General features: G+C 44.6%; 1 protein-coding gene across 2 annotated transcripts in view; it reads right to left on the reverse strand.

The window, feature by feature from the left end:
* arap2 (ArfGAP with RhoGAP domain, ankyrin repeat and PH domain 2) overlaps nt 1-18,066 on the reverse strand; it is a 152,261-nt gene that overhangs the window by 24,290 nt on the left and 109,905 nt on the right. For both annotated transcript variants that reach the window (XM_080792673.1, XM_080792674.1), the window contains exons 17-21: nt 16,455-16,599; nt 12,431-12,533; nt 9,172-9,382; nt 3,275-3,338; nt 1,294-1,457 (exon numbers count right to left, since the gene is read on the reverse strand). In XM_080792673.1, the coding sequence (XP_080648799.1) occupies nt 1,294-1,457; nt 3,275-3,338; nt 9,172-9,382; nt 12,431-12,533; nt 16,455-16,599 (687 nt within the window). The remainder of the gene's footprint in view (nt 1-1,293; nt 1,458-3,274; nt 3,339-9,171; nt 9,383-12,430; nt 12,534-16,454; nt 16,600-18,066) is intronic.

An 18,066-nucleotide genomic window follows, 5' to 3' on the forward strand; every position in this document is an offset into this window, starting at 1 on the left:
GTGTCATCTCTCTCTCTCTCCCGTTTTCCTGTCAGCCTACTGTCCTATCTATAGACTAGGGTATGCGCATGCATAAAGTGAATGGAAAAATCGAGTGGCAAAGCGACAGGCAAAGTGAGTTTAACATTGTTTAGCATCTTTTAATGCAATCAGTTTGTACAGTATGCATAAGGGCAGAAAGTAGTTTTTTGCCACAGGAATTCCTGCATAACTAAAACCATAGAAAACCCCAATAAATGTTTACAACAAGCTTACAACGTGTCACTTTGTGAATTGTTATAAGCTTGTAGATCAGCTATTTATTTTTCACATCATTTAAATAAAATTACTTAATGATTCAGTAATGTCTTCATATGTCAAATCTGAGCCTTGCCATTTGTGATTATGAGTTCAATGCCAAAAACACAAATAAATCCTTAATCTCAATTATTTGTGTAACAATGAATCGTCAACTTAAATGTGAAAGATAGAAAACCATGGATGGATGGTCAGTTGGAAGGGGTGGATAGGATACATGGACACATGCATGTACGTGGGTTGGTTCGTATAGTATAGGAGGAGGCAAACAATTATGAATAAAGAGATGGATATTTCCATTATTTAAGTTGTTGCCATTTATTACCATAAGTTTGAAATAAATAAATACATTTCCGCCTGTATAAAGTCACAGTGTGTCAAATGTATTCATGGATTGTGCAGTCGTACTGGAGCACAGCAGTCACCTCATGTTCAATTTAAATAACAGGGACTGGCATTTGCCAAGAATACAGAAGGAAATGTAAACAGCAAGTGAAGTAAACCAGCCGGGGCACTGTGGGAGAAAGAACTCCCCGCATCTGTATTCTGTCTCTGCCTCTGAGGCTTTATCCCAAATCCCATAAAGCCATAGACCTTTTCACACTTGACGACATAAACATTCTAAATGGGACCCAGAGTCTTTCTTTGTTGTTGTTGCCGTGTATGTGAATATCAGTGGCTGACAGGAAATAAACTTGGACCTTAAGCTGTTCCCTAGCAACACAACTCCATCGACAAGGTCTATACACTCCATTTAAACTCTGCCCACAACACAACGGGAGGGACATGAAATTCAGTGGAGAATAATGCCGCGGCATAGCCAGGGAACAGCTTTTTGAGCCCCGTTCAAAAAAGAAAAGTACATTTCAGCAGCCGCACGCCGTGGACACCAAGGTCTGCCTATAAGACGTACACACACGCACATGCACACACACACACACACACACACACACACACACACACAAACTAATTTACCTATCAGTGTCATGCACTCACCGTACTGTGTGACAAACGCCATGCAGCTGTCCACGACGATAGGGACGCCGTTTTTATTCAGCTGCTGGTTCCCCAGAGCCCTGCCGTCGGTGCCGGAGGCCAGCGCGATGGCAGAGTGCCACAGCGCAAAGTCCAACCGGTTGAAACCATGGATGTACACGGTCCTATACGAGCACGGGAGACACAGCGTTAGAGCCAAGAGCTTCAAAATGTATGTTCTCTAAATCAGTGGTTCTCAACCCATTATGTTTTGGGGCATTTGAGCCACGGACCACCGTTTTTAGCCTCTCAGACCCAAAAACGAAAGAATATTTTGTTGTCGTTGGATAACATTTTGTCCACAATTCCATGCTGTATTGATGTTGGTACCGTTAGGAGAGAGAACAGGCAAACGTTGATCAAAATAGCAATATTATTCTACATTCAGATGTTTAACAATAATGTACCTCATGTAGAGAGTGTAAAATTAAACTAAATGGACCCGTACACTCTCAAGACTTAGTTCTAACAAGGGTCCATTTGGTTACCAACTCCCCATCATTTAGCTGGGGACCACCTGGAACCCCCTCAATGACCACTGGTGGTCCCCGGACCACTGGTTGAAAACCACTGGTCCGCTTCTAAGCACCAGTGGTTTTATGGACTTACACTTTTCCATTAAACATAAACAATTAACTAGATGGGTATAGAAGGGTAGGCACTATAAAAGATAACAAATGCAGACACTGTATTAATCTGTTTTTCCTCTTTTAATGACCAAAATAAATAAACTTAACTGAAATGTTAAGAACATTATTTATAGGGCCTCAAAATGCTTATTCAAATCAGTTTGTGATTGGACCTTGTTGATTGACTTGATATTTCAGCTGTACCCTTTTGTATAAATCGACTTGAATTCACTTGATGTGAAAGCTCGGATGAAGGCTGCATAGCCGAAACACGTAAGCGTTCCTTTTTGGTGTGTGTGACAATAAAGAAATGGAAATGTGAGTACTTTGTCCGCCATTTATTACATTTTTGGATGTGCTACCTTTTTGGAATTTTATTTTTGTAATGGTTGAGGTGCATGGGAAGAAATGTAGGACATCATTTGGGAATTCAAGCCAGTTGCCAGCCTGATAACTTAAGCTAACTGTCTGCAAGCTTTTTTTAAAGGGAGGCCATGCACACACCATTACGAGACTCAAGCAAGTCTTGTTTTAGAAGATGAGACAAAATTTGATTTGAACAGCCGAAAGCAATTAGGGAACACAACATGTGCATTGTGCTACAATAACAGGGAAATAAAGCGCCTGTGAACTTGGCCTGTGTAAAAGCTCAGATGTGACATGTGGCCCCAGCCCGCCTCGTCTCAAGGACTAAGAGCAGCTGGTCCAGGAAGACTTCAGTTACAGTAAATCATGTGCTTCATAGCGCAGGTGAGGCAACACAACACACTGGCTAACAAGGCCCTCCGTCATGAAAGCAGCATCACAGCTAATGGAAAATACTGTCCTCTGCACTTATTGGTGCTGTGTCACATTGGCTGTACACGCATTTTGTTACCTTTTAACCCATTGAGACCTGGTACGCATCTATGTCACGTTAGCGTTTAACCACTTCAACCATTATTTTATACTTTTAAAGCTGTTGGAAAAATAGCAGATATAAAAGGTCATAGTGCGGCAGTCAATGCCGTGCTATGAGTATGTAGATCTGCTATTTTTTTAAAGAATCGTGAACATGTGTGAACATCTTTGAATACAATACTATATTCTTAAACAGTGAACGTTTTTAACTCAAATATTTGCTTCTGGGGGGGTCCCTGGAACACCACATTTCCAGATGCGGGTCGGCGGCCAAATAATTGCTGGGGTCCTTGACATAAAATAGTTTGAGAACCACTGATATAGAAACACTTCTTCAGAAAACTGGCATGATTTAGAAGACATTTGTAGAATCTGGTCTCATTGGGTTAACAACCATCACAGGAGTCGCCTACCTTCCGCCTTCGACCATCAGCAACACTTGGATCTTGTCCTCGCCCTCTGTATGTGTGGACACAGCTGGGTGACAGAACATGAACACTGCATCAGGAAAATAAATGGTGTGCACGTGTAGCAGAGTGGCTCAGAGCCTCAGCCTGATGCCCTGGTCCATAGGGATACCCTTTGGTCTATAGTATTAGTGGTTAAGAAATCGGACTTTCACGCGGGAGACCCGAGTTTGAATTCTGGGCGTTAGATTGGTGCCGCCGGATAGGGTTTCCCTGTTGGGATTGGGAGGAGGTCAAAAGGGGGATGAGTGAAGCGGAAAAATATCTAATATCTTCTGTAGGGATATCGCTTTGGTCTAGTGATTAAGATATTGGACTTTCACACAGGAGACTCGAGCTCGAATCCCGAGCGTTACACACGCACACGCAATACACCAGTGGCTCCCTTGACGGTGTGCTGTGTCCAGGTGTGTTTCGTGACACGCACACATTATTATTGCAATGTACCGAATTCGTCCGCACCTCCACACAGCCTTTGTTTACGTCGTAAACATGTTGTGGGCCATGTGGGTCGACAAAACAAGGTAAAAAACACTGAAAAACACAGACAGCGTTGGCAGAATAATGAATGAATTAATACCTGGCAATCAATGTTAACAGACAGGCCTGCATGACGCATGCACATGAACCCACATTACAAACTGTTCTATTGCACACACAATCTCCATAAACGGTCAATGTTCGTCATACCAAACCCCTGCAAGCATATGCACTGCCCTTTCGCATAAACATGTTGCTTTGTTTCGCGATAAATCGGCTCTGGCAGGACATTTGAAGCCGACAAAAGTTGCTAAGCCTGCATGGCGCTCAAGGCAGGCAGACATCCTTGTTAACACTGGAACACACAGGAGGAGTTATAATTAATGTTATAACTAGAAAGTCTCCGCTACATCTCACCAGCAAGGTGTCCGTAAACAATTAATCATCTCTGCTGCTGCCAAAGTGTTTAGTGTAGCAGATTTTCAAGGGCATTTCATCGTGATCTAGACAAGTGGAGGAGGGGGAGGGGAGCAGAGAGTGTTATCAGTTAAAGAAACTTTTTGTGGTTGTTTGAACAAACAAATTGAAAACCTCTTTTATCCACCTCTCAAATCAGGAGGAATTATTTTTGTATTTGTTTCATGTTTGTGTTATGTTTACGGGATTTAAAAAAAAAAGAGCACGCTGTGGCCTTGTAGCCTTGTAATTGGGTGCTGCAGTCCTCTAAGAGACATTATAACTTTGATTTATTTATTTATTACAACGGTGATGGTTTTGGCAGGAGAAATTAAACCCTTTTAGTGGGCCGGTGTTATGAAGACACTTCATGGAACTACGAATTAGCCTCCCCAACCTCCATCCACGCAAGATAAGCTGCCAGAGGGTACTGTATCTCCAGACTGAACAGTGATGCCTCAACACTGCACATCGCAAATTCATCCTACTTCAACTATGTTTCATGGGGCCAGCAGCACATGCATTCTTTATATACTTTATATAAATGCAAATATTGGTGAACTTTCAATCTATTTGCCTAGCTGGGCCGTGGCTCAGCGGTCCAGGCACCTTGGCTGGTAATCCAGTCTGGCAGTGTGCCGCGGGTTCGACTCCCGATCCCGACAGCCTTTACTGCATGTCACCCCCCCCCCCCCCCATCTCTCTCCCCATTTCCTGTCAGCCTACTGTCTATCTCTCCATATAAATAAACAGTATAAATTAACGGCGAAGGGCCACAAAAAAACATAAAAAAACTTTCAATCTATTTGTGAGTTATTTGACTAAATGGTCAATATTTATGACTCTGAGTGATGATGTTTGATTGACTTGATATTCTTATATGTAGGTCCCTGGGACCCTGACGAAGGCTTGTATAGCCGAAACACGTAGGTCTGACTTTTTAATGCTCTTTGCCATGCCGCTTTAATAAAGGCTTTTTTTACTTGACTGTAGCAGAGTGCCATGGACCTCTCTTTGTATTCTCAGGTACTTACTGCACATATTCCTTCTCAAAGTGGGGTCCAGGGACCCTCCAGGTTCCTTGAGGGGGATCCGAAAGGACGCTTAAGGTCTGTAACTCTCAGAGTTATGGAAATGAAAAGGTTTTTGAGAACCACTAGAGTCACAGTCACTGTTTGAGGACTTTCTATTGGCCACGACTCTGTATTGGTGATGCCTGATTGACTTCCTGATGGTCCATTGCGTGCACCTGTCTGCACTCGTTCACTCGGTTTATACTTATATAACTTATATGACGGTGTCACATGCTGAAAACCATCATACAGCCTTATTCTGTTTTTAACAGAAACCCCTCAGTTTGTTTCTACAGTTATTACCTGCAAATGAAAGACATGATTACAATGCTAGACATGCACTACAGTAAATGGTCACTTTACTTTTCCTCTGCCCAAAGCCAATGCACTTAAGAAAAGTACAGAGCCATTGCGTACTGGCGTGTGCTCCCCCCACATTTGACTCTAACAAGAAATAGACCTACATTTTATTTCAAAAGGAAACTCAAGGCAGCAATAATCAGAAAGGAAATGGTATTAAATTAGGTTCTTATTATATTTTCGGACTGACAAATCAGTTTTTCTTTTTTTCGTTTAATTTTATAAATAATAAATAATATAAAATAATAAATAATACATTTGTGTGTTTGTTCAGAAACATGGATCATTCTGTACTGTATTTTATGATTTGTATTGTGATGTAATTTTTGCCTGGACCCCAGGAAGAATAGTCTCCACTACGGTGTAGACTAATGGGGATCCTTAATAAACTAAACTAAACTAAACTCTTCGCATTCTGAAGAAGGTCTCGATAAAAAAGATCAACAAAGTGGAGATTTTGGGAGTGCTCATTTCGGTTCGCTCGAAATTGTGCGTATAATGTTTTGCAGAATCCATGCCTTTTGAAACCACTTGAGAACAGAAGAGGGTAGACTCCCTGACAAGCGAGGCCTTGAGGCTCGCGAGGCGCGTCCGAGCAAGCTGCCATCCAGGCAAGCCAATGCCCACGGCGGGCAGGCGAAGGAAGGCCTCGCGCATCACTGAGTGTGCCGTCCGAGTTTGGCAAGCCACGGTGGACAGAGTAGCTTATTGAGTGAACCAAAATGAGCTGCAGGGTCGGGCACAGGGTTTGTCCTATAGGGATATGCGTTGCATGGAATTTATTTTACGATAATAATATTTGTTTTGTTTTTTTGCAGCCGTTGAAATTATTTTTCTGGTGCTCAGATTTCATTTTTCAATAGCAAAAAAACAAAAGGGTAAATAAGTGCAAGCATGACTGCAATATAAATAAAGTGCACGTGCAGTTACACCTACAGTATATACTTTTTGAGCAGGGTGACACTAAATCAAAAATGATAATCTGTGAACACCGCCATCCTTACATCCATACAGTACTCTTCCTCAGGTCTGGTTATTGTTGATATATACAGATACATAGCAACATTCGGCCTCAGTCCTAAATGGAATAAATGAATCAGTGTTAGTCCAGTTAAGACAATTGTGTTCTCTAATCTGTGGCGATGTATTATGCAGGCTTATCGTCTGAATGTCCTCCGATTAACACACCGCCAACCATACGCAGGTGCAGCCACGTCGAGTCTGTGGGGGCTATGGGGCTATAGCCCCCATGAAGAATTAAATAGCCCCTTTTAGCCCCCATGAAGATCTTCGTGGACATTTTATATTTATACATTACAGATTTTCTGGGAATTATTGACCCTCTGTGAATCTGTCACAGTCGCAAACTATTTACACATGCTCTGAAATTCCGAAAATGTGAACCTCTCCGCCAGCTGTTCAGAGGTGTTAAAAGTACTCAAATGCTAATCCGGTTTCTTTTGTTTTCACCTAGCCAGGTATTATATATGCCTACAGTACAGTGCCCATAGGCGGCGGGTGTGTAAAGGCTAGGGAAGGCTTAGCCTTCCCAAACATTATGCTGGGTATTTTTTTTAAATATATATAATATATGTGCGCAGCATTATATAGAAGGCTATTGTGTGTGTACTGTGTGTGTGTTGTTGCTGCTCCCTGGTGATCGGGTAGGTAGGCTATACAGCAACTGGCCTAATCAGCATATGATTGGCTACTATTGGTATGTCTGTAAACCTCGTCCGCTTCCAGTCGCTTTGTAGCAAACAGTAGCGCGCGCTGGTTTGTTTTGGGAAACAACAAAACGCAAAATGTATTTTCCAAGGCAAAGATAAAGTAATTCAGAAGAAGAAGCTGTGACTCGGCTGTCAGAACTCAGGCTAATCAGTCGTTGTCTGTGTATAGGCTAATTCATTGGTAAAAGTATGCTAAATAACTAATTTTTAGACCATTTGGGAAATAAATAAATCCGCGGCGGCGGCCTCGCTCCGCTCGGCTCCCTTCTCTGCAATTCTGTAGCCTACCCAAACTTCCCAAAGTACCAGTGAAAACATCAACTTATTTTTTTCCACCGCTGCGGGGGGGGGGGGGGGGGGGGGGGGGCTGCGGGGCTGCGGGTACTGGGTAGCCCCCATGAGGATCATCAGAACTCTTCGGGTCTGCGCAGGTGCAACACACACTTCAAACATAGCGTCTGGGCTGCAGTCTGGGGCCGGCTTCCTATCGCTTTAGTTTCCCTATGCAAGCAAGGGGATTAATATTGTTCCCCATTCAGCCGGTCTTTACAGACATCCACTGAAGAAAATTGCACTGAATGAGTTCAAAGACGATACGCTTATCTTGCTTGAAAACCTGTTATTTCAAATAGTCGTTAGGACGGGAGGACTGATTTGAGCACTGCGACAGGTTAATGATTATCCTGCAGTATCTGTCATTTTGTTCGCCTTCTCTTTCCCCTCTGCTTCCAGATATTTTGTGAGGCAGACGTCTTGACACGTTTACAAAAGAGACGGTCTGAGCCCTTGGGCAGCCATCTTGTTGTGTGACGCTGCAGCCTGGTAGTATAGGAAGTACTGCATGTTTTAACACAGTATAGATTCATTTTTAATGACTAGTTAATGAATCACTTAGATATAATACTAGACCGAAACTGCCTTCCCCTGGCCAGCCGGGGCGCCTGATGGAGAGGAAAGGAACTGGTTGGAATGTTCCTTCCACGCGCTACGTCCAACCAGGGAAACTCCCCCCTGTCAGGTGTAAAGGAGCAACTTGGACACTCAAGCATGAAGGAAGCATGAGTTAAGTCCGTTGCTCTCCCCAGGTTGGCGGAGGGTGTGTAGACCCCAGGATCACATTAGATGATTGACACAGGGGTGAAAAAATGGGTTACAAAATCGTGGGATAAAAAATATATTAAAAAAAATATATATATATATATATACTAGACCGGAGTCCACCAGGGTTCTATACTAGGCCCCCTAATTGTATCCCTCTAAAGCTAATCTCCAAGATTGTCTCTTTTTTAATAGTAAATGAGGCTATAGCCCTATGCCAGGGTTCCTGTGGTTACTCTCTCTCCCCGCCACAGAGGCGCTCTTCATGCGGCGGTGTTGCAGCCAAGTAAATGACAGTTAATCCCATGTCACAGACTGCGTCTCCTACAGGATAACCCGACGACGTTCCAGAATGTAATGTCACTTCACAAAAGACCCAGAGTCCCCTCTGGCGCCCAAAGGGCCGTGCCAGCTGTGACAAGCGTGGTTTTCAAAATGCCATAAAATGTATACTGTAGTGCAGGGGTATTCAACTGGCGGCCGGCGGGCGCCCCCTTGTGGCCCCTGGAACATTGTTTTATTTTTATTTTAGGGCTAATGAAAGTTATGGGTATACTATCGAAACTGGCCCCCGTAAAAACTGAATCCCCCCCCCCACCACCCACCCCTTTTCCCCTTGTATACGTTTCATACGTCATGTACTCACTTAGCTCTTGTAGCTGCTTGAGCCGCAGCTCTCCCTCCGACCCCTCTCCTCTCTCTCCATCCCCCGAGCTGAAGAGCAAGCGGGACCCTCCCAAAGCGAACCAGCCCACCCTCCAGTGGTAGAGGTCGTGGCCCTCCTTGTAGTGGAGTCTGCCGAGCAGCTCGCCGTCTCTCCGCAGCAGCGTTCCCTCCACTCTGCACGGGACGAAGCACTGTGGAGCAGACCGCCGGACACAGAGATTACACACAGGGACGAAGCACTGTGGAGCAGACCGCCGGACACAGAGATGTAATATTAGTAAAGTATTGTAAATGGTGCATTTATATATAGCGCCTTTATCCAAGGTGCATTACAGCATTTACATACAGTGCATTACATTACATTCACCCATTCACGCACACACAATGTGTACAACATTTCAATACTTTATATTGCATTTTTTAACTCACATGCAAACTTTAGTTACTTTGTAGATTGTCATTACTACATCACTTTGGCCGTTTGAAAATATCCAATCTACAAGCTCACAATGAGTCATGATGTGACGCATTCCGGGCCATACTGTAGATCTGCTGGTTTTTTTATACATTTTGAACGAGCACAATGAGTTTCACTTTTGGCAGTATATTTTGTATTTTGCATATAATGTACTTGGTATTTTGATACTAAGTACATTTTGAATATGGGACTTAATCCATGTAACAGTGTATAATCTACATTGCCGTATTGATATTTCCATCCATCACGACAAACATCACAGAGACCAGGAGTTGAACCACATGACCTCATGAGCCAAAGTGAAACTTTTAGTTTCAGTGCAGTTACTATTCTGTAACATCAGGGATTCAACTTTCCCCACTTTGCTCTACAGTACAAAGATGAGTGTTCACTGTTCAGATAACTGAGAGACCAGTGAGGGAACATTGCTATAGTCTCAGGGGCAAATCCACCCAATTGCATGGCTTTTGTGGCCTTTAAATCTGCACGAATGGGACAAGAATAAAATGGTAAAATTCTCAAAGCACCCGCAGAGGGTGATATTAAAATACTTTATTTCACCCCTAACTACGCTGCCAAGCTAATAGCGTCTCTGTGCTCAGGTGGTATTGGCACAAAATTAAAGTAGAGAAGTGTGACCCTTGGAGCCCAGCTAGGTCTCCGCAAGGAAGAGTTTCTACTTCCATCTCTGATTTATTTTAAATAAATAAATTAAAGTAGAGAAGTGTGACCCTTGGAGCCCAGCTAGGTCTCCGCAAGGAAGAGTTTCTACTTCCATCTCTGATTTATTTTAAATAAATAAATTAAAGTAGAGAAGTGTGACCCTTGGAGCCCAGCTAGGTCTCCGCAAGGAAGAGTTTCTACTTCCATCTCTGATTTATTTTTCCCAGATTGTGTTTTTTGGAGGGAAAATGAGCCGTATTGAACTGCCGATAACTAAAGAACGGAAGGTCACAGTCTACAATGTTTGTTTGTTTTTCCGGCGGAAAGAAGAGAAACATAATTCTGTGCATATCGAAAGATGAGTAAAAACGCTGGCAGTATAGTAGGTAAATCATTTTTACTAAAGGTTTCATGATGATGCTACCTCCGGGCAATGCTGCTCCTCTTACAGCAACAACAAATATGGGGCATAGAGCTATAAAATATCTAGAGAACGGATTGAGGAGCGACAGCCCCACCCCCCGCTATTCACTTCAATGGAAGTTGCTCAGTGGCGTTCTGAATCACCCGGAAGAACGTCAAAGTCTTCCGCGTAGTACCCCCTCGAGCGTTGATATGATTGGTTGGCTCCTATATAGTAGTACCCCTCGTGCTGTTCTTGTGGTACCTCTGTGTCGATCACGTCCTACGGCACGATTCATTCATACATTTAACCTGAGCCCAGCCCGCCTGCAGTACCAGTTTTTGACCAGTAGGGAGACGACTTCAACGCTGCCCAGCCATTCTGGGGGCTTGCTATGGGGGGGGGGGATACACTTCCTGGTTAGTCAGGGGGCCCTCCTTCGTCTTTGTTTTTTCACACATTTTTCTGGCGCTGGCACCACCATTTCCCCTAGAGGACTAGCATGGATTGTGTTAAAGAGATAAAGCAGGGAAGGGGAGACAGGTTTATGTGGGGTGTTATAAAACCTTCCTGTCAGCACGCACAGGAAGAATTATCTGGACTCCTGGCCGTTGGATCAAGCACAAGCAGTGTGACTGAGATACATGTTCCATGTGCTGGGGGTGTTTATTTACCTTACAGACTAGCTTGTGTGTCCGCGTGGATGGCGTGCGTGTGTGCAACTGTGCATGCGTAGTGCATGAGGGATTACATGAAATGGATTGGTTGTCATGCATTTCACATGCATGTGAGTGTGTGTGTGTGTGTGTGTGTGTGTGTGTGTGTGTGTTTGCACAAACACACACACTATTTTTAAAATGAGTGCAAAAACAAAATAGAGGTTTGAACATGTGTCTGTCAGTGTGTGTGTGTGTGTGTGTGTGTGTGTGTGTGTGTGCGTGCGTGCAAGCATGCTTGACTGTGTGTGCATGTGAATGTGTGTGTGCATGTGAATGTGTATATGTGCAGGCGTACGGATGTGTCGTTTGAGAACTTCACAACATCGTCAGTGAAAAAGGGGGACATTTGCCAAGGTGTTCAAAGTGTTCATTCTATTCAGATTCTCTGGATAGATATAGTTCCTCTGCTGGACACTTAGAATAGGTGAGGATAATCAGTGAATAAAACATGCATTTCTTTTCAGAAAACCTTCAGGAAAAGATCAAGTAAGTGTGAAGTGTTGGAATGTAAGATTTCCAATAGAGCTAGGGTATGCAGTGAATGGCAGATCGAGTGGCAAAGTGAATTTAATGTTGATTAAAGTCATGTCATGCAATGAAATAGGACTTTTCTGTTTGGCTGTCTGGGCTGTCAAGGCCAGAAAGTAGTTTTTGCCAGTAGGCGTTCCCGCACAACTCCCTGGTATGATGATGATGTCATGCGTATACCCTCTATACTTTTACTTCTACTCCACTACATCTCAGACACATATTGTACTTTTACTCCACTACGATTATTTGAGAACTTTACTTACTTTGCAGATTTGGATTATTATTACAAAACAGCACAATTGCGTCTGAAACCTTCTCAATTAAAAAAAAAACACACACACAAAAAAATCACAATATCATCCCCTCCCCTTTTATCGTACTACAACAACAGCTGGTGGGGTGCATGGTGTGTGTGTGTGTGTGTGTGTGTGTGTGTGTGTGTCACCTTAGCCAGCGCGTGGAGCCAGTCGTGCTGGGTCTCCTGTGTCTGGGCTCCCAGCAGCAGCGCTCTCTCTGTCAGCAGGTACAGCTCCAGGGTGAACACCGCCCTGACGGAACACACACACACACAGTACAGCACATAGGTGAACACAATATACAGACTAGAATATGCAGGCACATGCTCACCGGCCGGCGCACGTGCGCACATGCTCGCCGGCGCACGTGCGCGCGCTCGCACATGCTCGCCGGCCGGCGCACGTGCGCACATGCTCGCCGGCGCACGTGCGCGCGCTCGCACATGCTCGCCGGCCGGCGCACGTGCGCGCGCACACACACACACACACACACACACACACACACACACACACACACACACACACACACACACACACACACACACACACACACACACACACACACACACACACACACACACACACACACACACACACACACACACACACACACACACACACACACACTAAATTGGCAGACCCCTTGCTGTCGGAAGCAAAAAGGCAGCTATTAATCTCTGTTGGTCTTTTCTCCTCTCTCTCTCTCTCTCCCTCTCAGTGAAGGTGTATGAGGTCAGAGTATCACTATCTTAATGGTTTCAACACACTATGGAGTGACAACTCGGTTCCTTCGCACTCTCTCTCTCTCTCTCTCTCTCTCTCTCTCTCTCTCTCTCTCTCTCTCTCTCTGCGGCATAGCACACAGAGGGTGAGGAGGGGTGGGTTTTTCTGCCGGGGGGGTGGGGGGGGGGTCTCTAAATGCTACAGCGATGGCGCCGTGTCATGGGGGGAAGGAGGGAGGGCAGGGTCACTCTCTCTTTTCATGCGTGTCGGGGGGGGAACACACAGGGACACGGGTGTTTGTTTGACCCCGCCTGACCCGCCAGACAGGTGTATGCAAGCGCTTGTTAGAGAGGGTTCCCATGGGGACAGGGAGCGAGAGAGCGAGAGAGAGAGGGAGAGAGAGAGGGAGAGAGGAGGGGGGGGGGGTTGTTGGGTTGGGTGGAGAGAGAGAAATGGAAAGGTGGGAGAGAGACAGAAGGAAGACCGAGATGAAAGATCAAGATGCCTCCAGGAAGTAATAGACCAATTATTTCTTTACAACACACACCCACAGACTGTGCCGGTCTCATGTAATCAATTCCCAACAGAGCAGATCCCCATGAAAGCCGTCGTTTTGGGGGAGCTCTGGTTTCCGTTCATTCAATGTCCTCGTATGTGTGTAGTAGTAGGGCTGGTGAGGTGCACCCCCCCACAGCGAGACACTACAGTATATAACCGTGTGATGGCCTTATGGTTCATATCAGGTGTGGGAAGTATGTGATGATCTTGGAAGCGATACGGGTTAATAGCCAAAAGTTTGTTTCTTTTGGGCATGGACAACATTATAGCTTCTAGTTTGCAGATTTAAAAACGTGTACTCTCACAGAATGGATTTTGAAGTGTGAATGTTAGCCACCCTGCAGGTGAAGTTAACACTGTCCTAAGCCCTTCGGAAATGTCACAAAAACAGTGCGTGCGTGCGCGGGTTCTGCAAGTCTATGCGAGTGTAGGCTATACACGAGAAAAAGTGACACAGATAGAGTGAAGGAGAGAACAGGGGGAAAATAAATTGAAAATGAAGAAAAACTGAATATTTGAAGTCAGAAATGACCTTAGAAATACCCTGCACCAGACCCCTCCCCTTCTCCCCCGCCGCCATAACACAAAAAAGGGGAGTTCTTTAATAAATCACCCCCAAACTTATCGCTATTCAACATATTTCCTTTGCATTAATTTCCCCAGAAGTGGGCAAGTAATATGCATATACAACCTCAGCAGACGCGTACAGCCGGGGCCAGATTACCCAAATGTGGTGTTTAATGAAAACGACACACACACAGGGGGCTCCTGCAGCGCGGCGATAGGCTGCTGGTGGGAGCGTGTCATCTGCATAAGTTAATATTCATGAGCAGCCAGACATGTCAAGAGGTGAGCGCAGTCGCCCGCGCGGCGAGCGCAAGGCCTGCTGGGAGCCGCGGAGGCCGGGAGGGAAAGCGAGGGGGAGTTTAATCTAGTGTAACTCATGGCCATTATCGCCGGGGGAATATCACAGACGGAGAAAGTCTGATAATAGCCTTTCTGGAGGGACGCCATGACCTGTAACTGGATTTGTGTGTGTGCGCCGTGTGGCTAAAACACGACGGCGTGTTAGCATGTTAGCGCTTCCCGCCCACGCGTGCATTTTCACACAAAAATGCAGGCAAGAAAAATAAAAAAAATTGCACCCTATACGACCGTAGTAGCTTAGCACAATTTAAGAGCCCGGGGGATTAAAGGGGCCATAGTGTGAGTCGTCCAGATGTGCCTCTAATGGCTGCATAAATCACATTAGCAAATTAAAGCATTGTTACCCCTGCATATAACATCTGCTGCTTCCATAATGGGCCCGGCTTATGATCTGATCATAGCACATTATAAGACCCCTCGCTCGGAATAATAATAAACGTTACGGCACTCCCATGTATACAGCACATACACATGCACGCGCGCATCCACGCACACACACACACACACACACACACGCACATAATATAGACCCGTGCACACAGATCCATATACTGTACAGTGAAATCACCACTTTTAATGTAACTTGGAGGATGTAAAGAAAACAATAAGACATCAGGGTCCAATAACAGCGTGGCTCACGTGTGGATGTCGGACTTCATGCGGTCAGACGTCTACGCGTCTCGTCTATTACGTGGTAAGTTTCAGCCTCTATCCGAGTCCCGTTATGAAATTTAAGGTAAATATTTCCCCCGAAACTATATAAAAAATCCATATGTGTCCATTTTTCCACCCGCAGAATTCAATTAACACTTTTTTACTGTTGCTCCTGGTCGCTCACCCAATCGATCCACACACTCCTGAGGTTTAGGGGCAAAATAGCTAAAGTGCTGACACGGCAGGGCTTGCACTATATTACGGTCCCCACTTCCGTGGGAATATAATAGAAAAGGGGAAGTTCGCCTCATAAGATCTGTAATCTGGCAGAGGAACGAGGTGATTGGTGATTGGGAAGACGACTCTGTAAACCCAACCATAGGCAGTAAAAGCGAAAGCTTCGCCTCTCTCTCTCTCTCTCTCTCTCTCAGCTCTCCGCCCGAGTAAACAGGAAATACGACACTCGTAAAGAAGACCTGATAGGTACAGTTAAATTGAATAATGCAAAAGTTAACTTTATATGCTAACGAGACGTACGACTGGTGGGAAGAGCTTTTGGTGCCCGGCGGAGTCGGAGCACGCATGCACTCTCTCCACGTCGGAGGCATGTTGGTGAAGGTGTTCTCAACCCATGTTGAATGGGCACAGTATAATCTGATCTGGGGGATGGAAATATAAAGCATTTAGAACAGTGTTGAATTTAACATCACATTTTGATTTTAGTTTTGGTCATAGTCTCTTGAATAGTTTTCATTTAGTTTTGGTCACATTTTAGTCACCTGGAATGTTATGTTACGGCTATTTCTGCATCCAACCAAGTGTAAATTGACTTTGGATCTCGTGTCCACTAGTCCCTTCCTAACATTTTAGTCTAGTTTTTATTTGTTGATGAAATTTTCAATATATTTAGTCTTAGTTTAAGTCATCATAGCTTATACCGGTAGTTTTCATTTAGTTCCCATTTAGTTTTCGTCAGTGATCAACATTGATTTAGAATGTGCCCACATAACGCAATGTATGTACATGCATGCATACCGTAGGCACGTTAAGTGGATAAAAAGCTTTTTAAATTACATTCACACACACGTGGCGGAGAAACCATGCCCATAAAGGCAGTGAAGGCACAAGCCTAGTGCTCACTGGGGAGCAGTTAAGGGTTAAGTGTCCTCCTCAACACTTGCGGATCGAACCAGGAAACGTCCAGTTCCAAGACGGCCTGAGCCACTGCCTGAACAGTGAGTGTGTGTGTGTGTGTGTGTGTGTGTGTGTGTGTGTGTGTGTGTGTGTGTGCGTGCATGCGTGCAGCCATACCCTGCTCCTGTCATCGTCTCGGTGTTGCTGACCGCTAGGCTGACCACCTCTGAAACGTCCACTCTGCCACTGGCCGCTGGGCTCCGCTCGCTCTCATAATAACTCAAGAAGCCTCCCTCCAAGGTACACCAGCGTCTCACCATCTCTATAGTGCAACACCAACACACAGAAACATACACATTTTAATGACGAATTGGCACGTACTGTAAACTAATTTGATGCAAATAATCCCATTTCTGAACCTACCGTAGTAACCGGAAGCCCTGAACTAAATGCCTAACGCTGACACGATCCATCCTTAAAGGTGCGTTCAGGCCTGAAGATTTAGTTTTCTCTTAAATCGTCCTTAAATCGCTTCACTTTGGTGGCGCTAAATCTTGCGAGTTGTGTCAAAAAACACAATATTTTGGACCAAACAAATAATTACAACGAAGAAAAACAACAAAAAAAGTGCCGTTTTCTTCTTCTTTCTAATTATTTGTTCGGCCCGAAAATTGCCCGAATTGTTTTGTTTGTTGTCATGATTTGTCAAAACTCGAGTTGGCTTTGTACGAGGCTTAAAAGGTCTTTAAATAAAAAAACTTTTGGAAATGTCTATGAAGAAAATGAACGGGGAATAATTTCCTGGGCCCTGGTAGGGGGCGGGACTGTGACACTCTAGTCTATAGTCTTACCAAAATAATATCCCTAAATATCCTCATCTTTCCTCATTCTTGCGTGGACATTTGGTATACAAGAGCCCACATGGAGCGTGAACAGTGAACATGCAAGCAACATCACGTTCACACACATCACTTTCCCTTCGTACAATGTCACTAATGTCTACTTTATTGCGAGTTAATTGCACACCGGGTTTCAATAAACAGACACGATGTCAGTGGGGAATGCGGAAGACGCACAAATTGACACGACACAGTCTTTCATGACTGTCTGCCTCTGCCATTTACATAGCCAATGAGCATGAAGTTCATGAAAACACACCTAATTTTGGATTTTCAAAGTCACCGGGCCATCTGCTTTTTTAGTTCTGCAACAAACAAATAAACAAACAAACAAACAAACGCACACACATGTGCACGCAGTACACACGCACACAGACACAGACACACACACACACCCCTCCCCATACCCCCTGTCGCTACCATCTCCAAAGTTTCCATTTCATTCATCTCATGAATATGCTAATGATCTAGTCCTCTGCCAACTGTGCGTGTTTGCTTCTGAAGAAACAGATATAGTTCCAATAAAAAGAGGAAGTGTCTACAACAGGCTTTTTATTAAAAACAAAAAAAAAGCAGAATGCGATGTGAGAAGCAGAGGAATGCTTGGAAGCCATTCCATCAAGCCTCTCTCTGTCTCGTTGCGTATAGATCTGTCTGGCTCTCAAAGAAAAGAAAAGAAAAAAGCCTGGTTTTCCACCAGCAAACGGTTTGGACAGCATTGTCCTAGAACCGGCTTCATAGATCCGACACGGCTAATATCAACTTATTGACTCTGGCATTAAAAGAAAACACAAAAGATGGCATCTCCTTGACCCCCCCCGAGTCTCAACACAAACTTCACTCTATCCGAAACGAGCACACTTCCACCAGTCCCCGTCGCCATGTGCACG

This window comes from Protomyctophum bolini (genome assembly GCF_963924005.1).
Source record: "Protomyctophum bolini genome assembly, chromosome: 20".
NCBI classification, from domain to species: Eukaryota; Metazoa; Chordata; class Actinopteri; order Myctophiformes; family Myctophidae; genus Protomyctophum; species Protomyctophum bolini.